Here is a 13,049-nt window from a genome sequence, read left to right as displayed (position 1 = left end):
CGTGCGGTAATATTTTATCTTGGGTAAGCGCTAAAATAAAATTTCAAATTAAAACAAATAAAAGGTATTTTATTAATAAAAAATAAAAATTACAATCTAAAATTTATTTATAGATAAAATCCATTCGCCTTTCATGTTTTAAAAATTCGTTAATAACTTTATCATAAAATTCTGGATGATTTTTTTCTTTGTGCAGGAGTTCCTTTTCGATTGAAATTAATGATAATGAACTAAGTCTTTCTTGCCCTTGTGTAGATCTTTGATACGATTTGATTCGTTTTAATACCGAAAATATACTTTATACTTTAAAATATAAATTATACTAAATACTATTAGCAAAAAGTATGTTTGTCGAATATCCAAAAAATTGATGAACCCTTGAGATAATACTATCGCTTCATTACCCCAATCATTGGAATTATCTAATACGTGTTGAAATGTGAATTGTATTCATGAACCGTATTTACTAAGCTAGAAGAAAAATTCCATCTAGTCGGCGCATTTTTTGGCATTTTTTTTCTTGTAAAATTAAATAAAATATGTGTACGTTTAGAAGATTTAGTAAAAAATGATGCCATACCAGTTAGTGTTTGAAAAAAAATCTTACAGTCTTTTATATTTGATGCTGATTGTGAAAATACAAGATTTAATGAATGACTAAAACAATGGACAAATAATGCTTTTGGGTAGGGCTCCTTTACTTTAACTTGTAGTCCTCCAACATGACCACTCATAACGGCCGCTCCGTCTTAAGTTTGAGCTACTAATTTATGTTTTAATTCATACCTATTAACTATATCAACTACGTGTTTTAATAAACCGTCTGCTACTCTATCAGCATTAACGTCGACAAATGAGGTAAAACGTTCATGTGCTTCCCCAGTTTCATGCTGGACATACCTTAAAGTTGTTGATACTTGAGACAGATTTGTTATGTCTGAAGTTTCATCTAATAATATTGCAACAAAATTAGAATTTTTTATTTCTGATTCAATGGACGTTGATATGATGTTGCTAATTGAGCAAATAAGATCATTTTGAATTCTATTGGATGTACCACGGAATATTTTTGATGTTTCTAAATGCACGTTTAAAATAGAATCATAAGATGATAATAAATTTAAACAACCGAGGAAATTTCCTTGATTGAAAGAATCAACTCTTTCATTGTGACCATTAAATGGTAATTCATGGATCGCCAAAAAACAAACACAATCAATAAATCGTTTTAAAACGTCTCTATTTTTTTTTACCAATTCATTATAGCGTATTACATCTAAACGTTTTTGTTCATCAAGCTGCAAATCAATTCTAGATTTTCCAAACTTTTTTAATTTTAAAACTGAAGAAATATGTGTTTGAGATCTTTCATGTTTTTGAATACCATTTATTAAATTATTGAAATTAACAAAACCACTATGAGACCAAACATTTTTTTCCCTGGTGAATAAAACACAAGGCAAATAGAACATTTATTTAATTTTGCACTACCAGCCAACCATGAAGTATTAAAATAATTAGAAATATTAAAATGACAAATGTAAACTTTGTTTTTTTCTTTAAGATAAGATGTCAATTTTGGAATTTATGGACATGGTCGACCATTTTTTACAATTGTTAATTTTTCATCAACATTTTTTAAATTAAATTCATTTTCCAAAAGATGCTTGATTAAACAATTGTTTGAATAAGTATTCATTATCTATAAAAACAAATATAAACAACGAATATAATTTGATTCCTCTTAATTATAATAATTTTATTTATTTAAATATTAATTATCTATACTAATTCCATAAAATTATGCAATAGGAATTTAATATACTTACATTAAAAATTTTTGTTCAACAAAATTTAACTATGAAGACTTGTGAACACATTGACGGTTGACGGTTGACGACAAAATAATTTATTTATCATAAGTATAGTATAGTATAATATAAGTAGTATAGTTATAACTTATAATATGTATATTGAAAACAAAAATAATCCGATATGCATTGTAAGAATATTGGAATTTCGTTTTTAAAAATATCGATAAGCGCTCGGCATAGCGCTTTCATCCATCACGTAAAAACGTGTATATCCCCTTCTACCACAACTGATCATTCCTATAAATAACTATATAAGAAAGGCAATCTAAAATACTAACGCTTCTGTAGAGAAATTGCCTATAAAAAAAAAAATCATTTAATTTTTTTCAAAATCTGATACATTTTTTTAAATTGAACACAAAAATAAGAATTAATAAATATTTCTAATTTTAATGTTTTAATGTAAATAAATTGTCATTTAACATCAGAAATATTAATCTTTTTATTTTTTCCTTTTTGGCTTGGCATGCGCCGCTTACCTAGCTTGTCCTGACCGCACGCCACTGATATACATATTATCTTCAAACTTTAGTTCATTTAGCATTTGAATCATAGATTAAACAGAATTTTAATAATGTTAATTAAGTGTTGAGAGTACTACATTTTTAATGAGTTGAGGAGTATAGCAATTGTTTCACAAGTATAGCTATGAAAAAATTGACTGGTATAGAAACAATCATAAGAAACAAAATAGTATTCATCAATACAATCAATAAGGTTTATAAAAAGTACCTATATATAAATGACTAATTTATGAATTCATATTACACAAAAGTGTTGTTTATTTATAATTTCATATAAGTAATAGTTATATAAACATTTTATTACTTAAATTTATTTTTGATAGTATCGCTTATTTTTATTTTCATGCAAAAACAACAAAATATTTTAAAACTAAAAAAAAAAAACAAATATTTTTTTAGAGTTTGATCATAATTCTTTAGGTCAACACAAAATTGTTAAAATAGGTATAAATAAATAATAATAAAATTACTATTATAGTCCATAAAGAAAAATATTACTTGATTAACATTTTTATATTTCCTATAAAATATAATATAATAAGATATAAATTATCTGTAAGGTATGAATAAATAATAATAAAATGACTAGCATAGTACATAGGCAAATATTACTTGATTAACACTTTTTATTTCCTATAAAATTTAAGATGATATAAATTATTAATTAAAAAAATCGAATAATGTCAAATTAATAAATTAAAATATAAACTTAGAAATTGTACAATTTATACAAATGCTTACAAATGCTACAAATGATAAAATAAGATTAACTGTGCAGTAAAAATTCACTTAGAAATTATTACTGCACTTTGTAAAACAGTCTTTAAACAAAATAGTTAAATCAATGAAATAAATTATTGTCATTGAGGAAGCTGAGTATTCATTGCTTAAAGATATGTGTGGACATATTTAAGTACTTATATTGAAAGATGTTTTTTATCATTACTAAGTTGTTTTTTTTTTACATTTTACTGAATTTACAAATGGGCATGTGAAGGTAAACCATTGATTTGGCAAATAACTCCTTGTCGAACATTTTCTAAAGTCTGATATATTAAACGGAAAGTTGGACGTGAATCAGGCTTTCGACTCCAACATTGTTTCATTAAGTCATATGCTAATTTTGGAGTATTTTCAGGACAATTCATAACATTTCCATCTTTTATAAATTTAACGACTTCTTCATGTGTCATACCATAATATGGTTGAAGAGCAAAAGAAAATATTTCCCAAAGACATACACCAAATGCCCAAACATCTGATTCAACTGTATACTTATTATAAAGAATACTTTCTAACGGCATCCATCGAACTGGTATGGCATCATGTTCATCTCCTTTATAATAATCTTGTAAATACATTTTTTGAGAAAGACCAAAATCAGCGATTTTTACAGTCATAGTATCATCAATTAAACAATTTCTAGTTGCTAAATCTCTATGTACAAACTTTCTGTCGGATAAGTAAACCATTCCAGAAGCAATTTGTTGAGCTATTTTCAACATATCCAAGTTTGTTAAGTTTAAATCTCGAAACACTTCACCTCTTGCTTCAGTCGAATGTACAATGTAATTACTAGGTGCACATGAACGAAGAAATTCATTTAAATCACCACGACCCATGTATTCAAATAGTAAACACATAGGTTTACCTAAAGCACAAACTCCTAATAGTTTAACAATATTAGGATGATCAAACTCTGATAATAAACAAGCCTCTCGTTCAAAATCAACTTGGAGATCATTTGATGCTTCATCCTTCAACATTTTTACTGCAACCAATGTAAATTCTTCATCTTTCAACAAACCAGGTGCTTTGGCCTAAAAGTAATAAAAAATAAATAAATGGTTAATTCCTTTTTTGTTTTTAACTATCTAACCTGAAATACGCGCCCAAAAGCTCCTTGTCCTAAGTCTTTAACATATATGATATTATTTCTGGGAAATTCAAGTTTTTCTAATTTTGGGTTGGAACACATTCCATACTGGTGATATGCAGAATTACTTGGCAATTTATCAAGATCAATGTCAACTTCCTGTAATAAAAAATAAATAATGAGAAATTAAATTAATTATCTAATAAAAATATGATAAATATTAAAATCATCATATTATAAAATAATTATTTGAATACATACCCGAGTTTGAGCTGATCTGTATGAAGTTTTATTTGATAATAACTTATTACATAACACTAATATTAAGACCGATACTAAAATTATCAGAACTCCAACAATTACAAGGAATATATGCAAATGTGTTGTTGATGTTTGATCAATAAATGTTTCAATGTAGTTCAAAATCATTGAAAGATTATTGACAATAGTAACATTGTTAATAACATTCATTTTCGTTTCTACTAGTTCAGTCACATTTTTATCTAAAATTATAAAAGAAAAAACAATTAGGTATTTAAGTTACAACTATTATATTAACATTATTAACATTTAGGATTTAATATTAAATTCAGTCTTACCACAAGGAGGTATGTTACATTTCTGCCATCTTACATCAGGATCCATAGTATAACACCAAGGAGAAGTTTCTTCACCTCCAGCATTTCGACAATAATTTTCAGAATTCTGTACTTCTGGAAACACAATCGGTGGTCTCACAAAATCGTGAGGTATTTTAGAATCCCATCTTTGACATGGTAAGCCCGACTTTGTAACATTAACATAGCCTTGATAAAAACGTCCATTTCCACGAATACAATCAACTACATAAATCAAATGATTTAAGTTAATATTTTTAAAATTCACACACAAAAAAATCATAGTAGGAAGTCCTGTGGATAAAGTAAAAAAACCTAAAAAAAACTAATACTAAGTTTTCTTTCAAATAAAATAGAGTAAATACTTTATAAAACTTCATATATTTTAAAATGAATGATTATATTTTTTGTTAATATATTATAAAACAAATTCAAAATGCAATGATAAATGAAAATAACTGAGTATAAATAATTTTTTATTGATTTAATACAAAAAATAATGATGAAAAACATCTAAAATCAATAATCTGCATAGATATATCAAATACACAAATTTAATATTTCTAAATTGATCAAATTTTTAACATGATCAAAAGTTTTTATATTCTGGACATTAAATAAATAACTTCAATGATTTAATAAAATATTTAAAAATATTATTTTGTAACAAATTGATAAAAAATTAAAATATATACCCTGCTATGAATAGATTATAAAATATACTTACAAGTTATTTCATCTTGTTTTAACTCTGTGAGCATAGCATGTGAACATACTGGTTTACCACTATGTGAATAATGTGGTAGACTTTCACAATATGGTAAAGAAAAGTGTCCTTTGGATTTATAAAAAATTCCTCTCTGTTTATTAGCTTCAATTAAAGCCCATTCTTTATAGCAAAATAGTTCTCGTACTGCAATACAATCTTCATAACAAAGTGGAAAGTAAGTATCTTGATTACAATGAGGAAATGCATACAAACATAGTAATTTCTGAAAAATGTAAAACATTTTCAATACGAAACAAAATTATAATTTAGTTAGAGAATTTCGCTTGATGTAATCACTAGATTACAGAATCAACCGTTTATTGGAATCAAAAAAGAAAAACTCAAACCAAATCTTATGTTACTGTTATTAAATTTACTTATTATTGGAATCTTTATGTACAGGGTAATCGAATAACTTTTATGAACATAATCACCTATTTTAAGACCTTATAACAGACGAAATTATAAAATCTATTGTATTTTAGAACTTATTGGTATATCTTTGTTATGTAGCATCTTTCAACTTCATTAATCTTTGTACATTTCATCGCATTATTTAACAAACAGAAAGGTATATCAATAAAAGAAAAAAAAAATATTTACTTATTATTTTTGTTAAGTAAACAAAATTTTTATTTTGTCCTATATAAAATAAAATTTTAAGAATTATTGAATATGGATGAACGTTGAATTGTCGAACGAAATTTGTTTTACTCAAAAACTGATAAGGAATGGATTAAATGTCGACATAGAAAAATGTTTTTACATATATTTCAACAAGTTTAAAATTTAAATGTATTAGCCAGTAACTCTATTATGGAAAAAATAAAAATTTTAATTTAGCATTAAAATTAGATGTAGACAAATTGTAGTCTAACGGTTTGAGTAAAAAGATTAAATATAAATAAAAGATCATTAAAAGTTCGTTTTTTGAAATTAACCAGTATTTAAATTCAAAACATCCAGCACAAATGTGATCACATTAGGCAGAACTCATTATAATAGCTAAATTTGAATAAGTACCTCAGCTGCTGGTTTACATGTTTTTGAAAAAGTTGGTAACATTTCATCCCATAAACCAGTAGTGATAATTTCATTTTGTTCACTTCCTTCATTTTCCAAAGTGTTATTAAACCATATGAGAATTGAAGCATTCAAATATTTTCTACACACTTTTCCAGTATATTGAGCACAATATCCTTTATGATTATCTAAAATAAAATCTTAAATAATTTACAAGCTTATTACCTTATAAAGATTTCTTGATGAAATTTCATAAAAATTTAAACTAAATACTCCTAAATAGTAACAGATAAAACCTAAACAATTTTAACATTTAAATATTACTACCAATCATAATTTTGTAATTTAAACTTTTAATTAAATATGTATAAAAATGGACACATAGCTTTAAATCAATACTAATAAATAAGTACAATGAAAAACAATAGTATATTTAACTATTTAAGTTTTGAAGCACAAATTTTTAAAAATCATATTCAAAATGTTAATTACCTATTTATTTACATTTTTTTTTTTTTTAAATTAATATATTTAATATATATGTATGCTACTATATTACTTATATTATAACAATAAAACAATTATTTAATTAATTACAATAGTAGTTTTTTCTAATTATTTTTGATTACTAAGTAGTATGGTCTATCCCAGTGATCTTCAACCTTTTCAACTCACGACCCACTTTTCTTACCATATATTTTTTGTGACCCATGTAAACTTCATTAGCCATGAAAACCAAAAAAAAAATTAAAATTACTTAATGTAAGCTATTTTAGAAGTGCTTTTATAACTGAATAAACTAAATTTATATTTTTTCTAGGTATTAAGGTAATAACTGGCGGCGTCGCGGAAGTATTGCGCAAGCAGTTCCCGCAGCGTCGTCGGTTATAAACTGAAAAAAAAAGGTATTAAAGCAATATTTAAATTTTATTATAAGTAATGATACAAAAAGAAAAAAATTTGTGTGATATTTTTTCATTACTGTTTTCACACAAAATACCTCTACATTGGCTCAATATCATGCAATGCAGTTTATAGATAATTTACATATAAATTAGTTTTATAGATTAAATCGGACCATCACTATACCATTACTTAATTTGATAGTTCATTCTATTTTTTTTTTTTTTATTTGAAAATTAAAGCTTCAACAATAAAAGTTATTAGCCATTAAATTATATAGTACATGCTTAAGGTATTAGCTTATAATTACAATATTACATATTTTATAGATAAGGTTAGATTTAAAATTAATATTTACTATTAATATTTGTGATACTTAAGAATGTGATCATTTTCAGAATTTGGCTTTCACCAAATACTTTTATTGTGTTGGATGGCATGTACAGGTCAGTGCATATTTAGGTATATTGTATACACTCTTACACTGATAGACAGTTAATAATTTGTGGCATATGTCGCATATTGATTGAAGTTTTTTTCTAATCAAGTACGAGTGTCAGAGAAAAAAGTGTTCATTCTTATCTTCTACAATTGTAAAATAGTACTGTTTCGGGTTTATTTGAAAAAAAAATTATCTGAATCATATGGCATAAATAATATAATATATATGAATATTAAGTTTTCAAATTTTAAACAGAAGATGTAACGCGACCCCATTCTTAAACACAACCCACCGGTTGAAGACCACTGGTCTATCCAACTATCTAATAGGATAGTATCTACCCTGGTAGATTTTATCTCTTTAAGTACATAAAAATCATTAATAGTATGATTAAAAACTTATTTATTAAAATTTTTATTTATTGATTAAATATAAATAATTATAATTATTTTAGTTAATAAAAATAAATATAATTAATTGATGTTGTACTTATGATTTCAAAAATAAATTTTATTTTGTAAGACTTAATTTAGCTTTTATGTTTGGATGTCGTGAACTCAATTTCAAACAACTAGCTAACCAAACCTCAGTAATAGTGATTTTTACTAATTTTATCAAACAGTAGTATTGTTCAAGTGGGATACTAACTAGTTTGCGTCGATTGCTTGATCAATATGAACCATATTACGAATAACAATGATGTCCATTTAACGAAATCCATTAGTTACTTGGTATTCGAATGTAACTGCATATCAATCATATAAAAGGGTTTAATACGGCATTATTAGAATAGTCCCGATGTAACGCACATCCAATGCGATCACGTTTCCTCGTCTACAGCTTGTATTTCTATAGATTTCAAAACATCGAGTACATACTCGTCGGAAATAGTTTGTGTCGGTAACACAACAAACGACGATGATTATTGTTGAACTTGGTGAACATCGTCGTCGCCGGGTTTATATTAAAAATATCAAACCAATTAGACGGAGCAATTATCAAGCGATTGATTTGCATCTAGCACTGTAAATCAAACGGGCCCGGGCAGCACCATGAAAACATTATTGTTACATCAATTGTTAACACCAATTAATAGTAATACATCATACAACACCGATAATTGATTGATAAAAAACACAACAAATCATTTGGCATTTGGATGATAAGCGGCCCGTATTGATAACGTTTGTAGAGCTGCTGACCATAGACATATAAAAGAATGGACCGTGCATATCATGGATGCGTTCGTCTTGGACGCTTACGCGCTCACAGCGCTAACGTTGACGCTCACGCTTATGGACCGTTAGTCTAGGGAATAAGCACTTCTACTCGCTTCGCTTGGTTCAAGCCGAACGAGTGTAAGCGCGTGATACTGTGTTATCAAAGATAATATTGATAACAAAATAAAATAAATGTTTACTTGTTTTAAAATATTTACTTTTAACTATTTGTCCATATTAAAAATAATGGATATCCAATTACAAAAAGTTGCTTTACAAAAGGTAATATAAATATTATTTTCTTCTTCTGAAAATGATGTTAGTTGATTATACCAATGATATAGATGATATAGATGATTATACCGAATTTTTTGTGGGTTCAACAGAAAATATTCCATTTTCCTCGAACCGTTCCGTCGACCTAAACTCCATGATTATGTAGAATTAGTCGTGAAGTTGGTTTACAGTAATGAATAATTCAAATTACATTTCAGGTAAATTTTTATCCAATATTTATTAAAATTACAGTGTTTATTATATCAAAAAAACTATTGTTATAGAATGTTTCCCAAGACTTTTGAATTTATACTTCAAATAATTTCACCGAAATTAGTTAGAATAAAACCTGGATTTGAATCAATTTCTCCGAAAACTTTAGAAAAAAAAATTTAAAAAATGTATGAAACTTGTAATTTTTGTTTATAATTATCCCACTTGACCCTATGTTTTGTATTACTATTTTATTTCTTATGATTATAAATGTTTTCTTTTTAATACAGTAATTTATTAATGTATATACTTTTTGTAATTAAAATAGTATAAGAATAGTATATTTAAAAAATATTTTTATTTTCAGGTCAATATGTGAAAAATTTAATGTTAGTCAATCATCAACATTAAAATCTGTAAGAAGAGTGATCATTGCATTAGCAAATGTAGCTCCAAAGTTTATTGTTTGATCAGATTCAGATAGAGCTTTAGTAGTTAGGAATGGATTTTCATCAATAAGTCATTTTCCGGATGTTGTTGGTGCAATTAATGGAGCCCGTATAAATATTCCAGCTCCACATAATGTTACGAACATATATAGATGTAGGTCCTTACGACTCTTAATACATAAGAGGGACCACATCAATCATAAATAATAGACATCGGGAAATGATTATAAATAATATAATATTCGTATGAATAAAAAGGAATTATTAATTAAAATCGGAAGGTAACACAAACAGTGCTGTCCCGAGGGCAGAGCAAACGGAGCACTTGCCCAGGGCCTTGCGCCTTCAAGGGCCTCGCGTTTATACAATAATATATATATACAACATACAACATACCATGTATAAATAGATTATGGATATATGGATCGAGGACCGCTATTCTGGTGTACCTATGAATTTCGATATAATATTGTAGGGCCTCGAATTCTAATGTTGCCCAGGGCCTCGCAGAACCTAGGAACGGCACTGAACACAAACGCATATTATTTATGAATTTGATGGCTACATTCCAAAATGTAATCTTAAAAAAGCAATTAAAAAAAGCACGAAAAAATATGGGAGATGTGCGAATAGTAATATTACCGAAGTCGCTAAAGTAATAAATCTTATATTCATAATAATCAGGAACAACTTTTACATAGTGCGGCACGATTGATTCCCACAAGACCTCAGTATATAAGGGGGTTACTAACAGACCAATATTTAAATGTGTTTTACGAATAATTGATTGACATATTTCTGTTTTTCTTTTATTGTGAATTATGAAGTTCAAAATAATAATACCAATCCGGTATGATTGGGTTAATGTTGTATTTCTAATATCTAGTTGCGTAGTCGGGGGGGGGGGGATAACGGGTTATACACCCTTCGAAATGTCTTATTTTGTAAAATGTACAATGATTTTAAGACATAAATATAATGCTAAATCATGTCATCATTAAATAATGATCACAGTTACAATAAACTAATAAATAACACGTTTTATATTTTAAGCTATATTAAGTCAATTTATTAAAATAAAAAAATTGTTACTTATATAAAAGAAAATTGGGTAGAAAAAATGTAAAAAACCTGGTATTATATAATTATATTTTCAAAGGCACTAAATATAAGATATGAAATTACTTATGGTGCTATTTATATGATGTGAAAATCATACAAAGACCATATTGAATTATGTATCACTACCATTTATCACAGGAAATATAAATAAAAATTTTTTTGATATAAATAAGTCGAATTTTATTTTTTCCGCAATTATTTTTTTAAAACACACGTACAAATTGTACAAATTGTCTATTTCAGACGTTCATGTTTTACTCAGAACACAATTAAATTTCAACTGATACCCATATAGGTACATCAAACGACTACGATAAATGATCGTGAGATGAATGGTAGTGGTAGATAGTTCCATATTACTTTTTACGGGTTTTACATTATATACAAAACTATAATTTTAAATGTTTAGTGTTTACTTTATCTAACTAATATGGATTATGTGCACATTATCCGAATAGTATGAATTTTAGCACTTTATGTTTCGGACTTAAACCGTAACATATATATATATATATATATATATATATACATATAAATATTTTCACCCTAATAGTACTTCAACGATCCTATTCATGGTGGTAGAATAAAAAAGTAAATTGTATAGCTAATTTACATTAGTTTTAGTAATTTAAAGTTAACGTCTATAAATATATTTTACCAAATAACACACAAAGTGTATATGTACTATTGCATGATTTTGTTTTTTTAATTTCGTGCAGTAAGTTGGTATTAAATATGTGAATTTCGAGCAACAAGCTAATTGTACTCGTATTCAAAATTAAAGTTTTGGTGATAAAATGTTACCTCAATTATATACCTAACTGTTTATTTTACTAGTTTTTTTTTTTTTTTTTTAGTAGTATTTGGTGATGAATTATTTATTTCAAACTTCAAACATTTATATGTAAGCTTTATATTTTTTAAGAATGTATAGAATAAAATACTATATATATAATAATAATTATTATTATAACGGGCCAGATTTAAGGGGGGGGGGGGCATTAGCTACAACTGCCCTGGGCGCAAGTTTTTTGGAGACGCCAACATTTTGTGGTCGAAAATTTACTCACTTATGAATTATTGAACTGTTAAAATTATTATTTTTTTCGTTTTTAATAACAGTATCATAAATTAATGTTAATGTATTTAATTTATTAATATATATATATATATTATTAATATATTTATAACAATATAGCTATCAGCAATCAGGAATATTATTAATATACCTAATATCAGTTCCCAAATTTGTTGTGATAATGTCAATAAACATAAGTTATTTATAATAATACGGCGTATTATGTTATCGCGTGCGGCGTGCGGTGGCGTGCCTACTATACAAAAATAATATTGATTTTAGAATATCTATAAGGTTCATGAGGATCTATCTTCTATATTTTCCGTGAATAGGCCCCCATAAAGGGGCGCCAATTTTTTTTTTCTTTTGCACCGGGGTGCAAAATTACTAAATATGACACTGTAAATTTACATAAAATCCAAATACCATTTAGTCAATGATCGATGTAACTCAAAAACTACGCAACGTACGAACTTGAAATTTTGAATAGAGGTTCTTCTCATATTTTCACCGTGCAATAAAAAAGGATTTTTCGAAAATCGCATATTTATGGATCGAAACAGTTTTGGACTGAATATATAAATTTTTAATTGTTTGGTTACCTAGGAAATATTTAAATTTGTATATGTTGATTTTAATATCGCCGATTAAGAATTATGCAAT

At 26.6% G+C, this 13,049-nt stretch overlaps 1 protein-coding gene and 1 long non-coding RNA gene across 4 annotated transcripts; one reads left to right on the top strand and one right to left on the bottom strand.

The window, feature by feature from the left end:
• Window positions 1-3,137: 3,137 nt before the first annotated feature.
• Window positions 3,138-9,323, bottom strand: LOC112682306 (tyrosine-protein kinase transmembrane receptor Ror2-like). 2 transcript variants are annotated; one of them, XM_025552848.1, is made up of 7 exons: window positions 8,677-9,323; window positions 6,684-6,883; window positions 5,619-5,883; window positions 4,874-5,116; window positions 4,536-4,777; window positions 4,278-4,433; window positions 3,138-4,218 (listed from the first exon to the last, which is right to left on the bottom strand). In XM_025552848.1, the coding sequence occupies exons 1-7, from the start codon at window positions 8,747-8,749 to the stop codon at window positions 3,376-3,378; spliced, it is 2,022 nt and encodes a 673-aa protein (XP_025408633.1). In that variant the 5' UTR covers window positions 8,750-9,323; the 3' UTR covers window positions 3,138-3,375. The 2 variants fall into 2 exon arrangements, with proteins under 2 accessions (XP_025408633.1, XP_025408639.1); XM_025552854.1 differs by having other exon boundaries at window positions 6,684-6,871; window positions 8,677-9,321.
• An 85-nt stretch (window positions 9,324-9,408) lies between these two features.
• LOC112682319 lies at window positions 9,409-11,213 on the top strand. 2 transcript variants are annotated; one of them, XR_003148504.1, is made up of 3 exons: window positions 9,409-9,530; window positions 9,593-9,742; window positions 10,105-11,213. It is a non-coding gene; the product is annotated as an uncharacterized LOC112682319 (long non-coding RNA). The 2 variants fall into 2 exon arrangements; XR_003148505.1 differs by having other exon boundaries at window positions 9,424-9,530; window positions 9,635-9,742.
• Window positions 11,214-13,049: the final 1,836 nt, after the last annotated feature.

Source organism: Sipha flava, unplaced genomic scaffold (genome assembly GCF_003268045.1).
Source record: "Sipha flava isolate LNK unplaced genomic scaffold, YSA_version1 103_pilon_pilon, whole genome shotgun sequence".
Classification (NCBI taxonomy): domain Eukaryota; kingdom Metazoa; phylum Arthropoda; class Insecta; order Hemiptera; family Aphididae; genus Sipha; species Sipha flava.
This window is presented reverse-complemented; position numbering and strand designations above follow the sequence as displayed.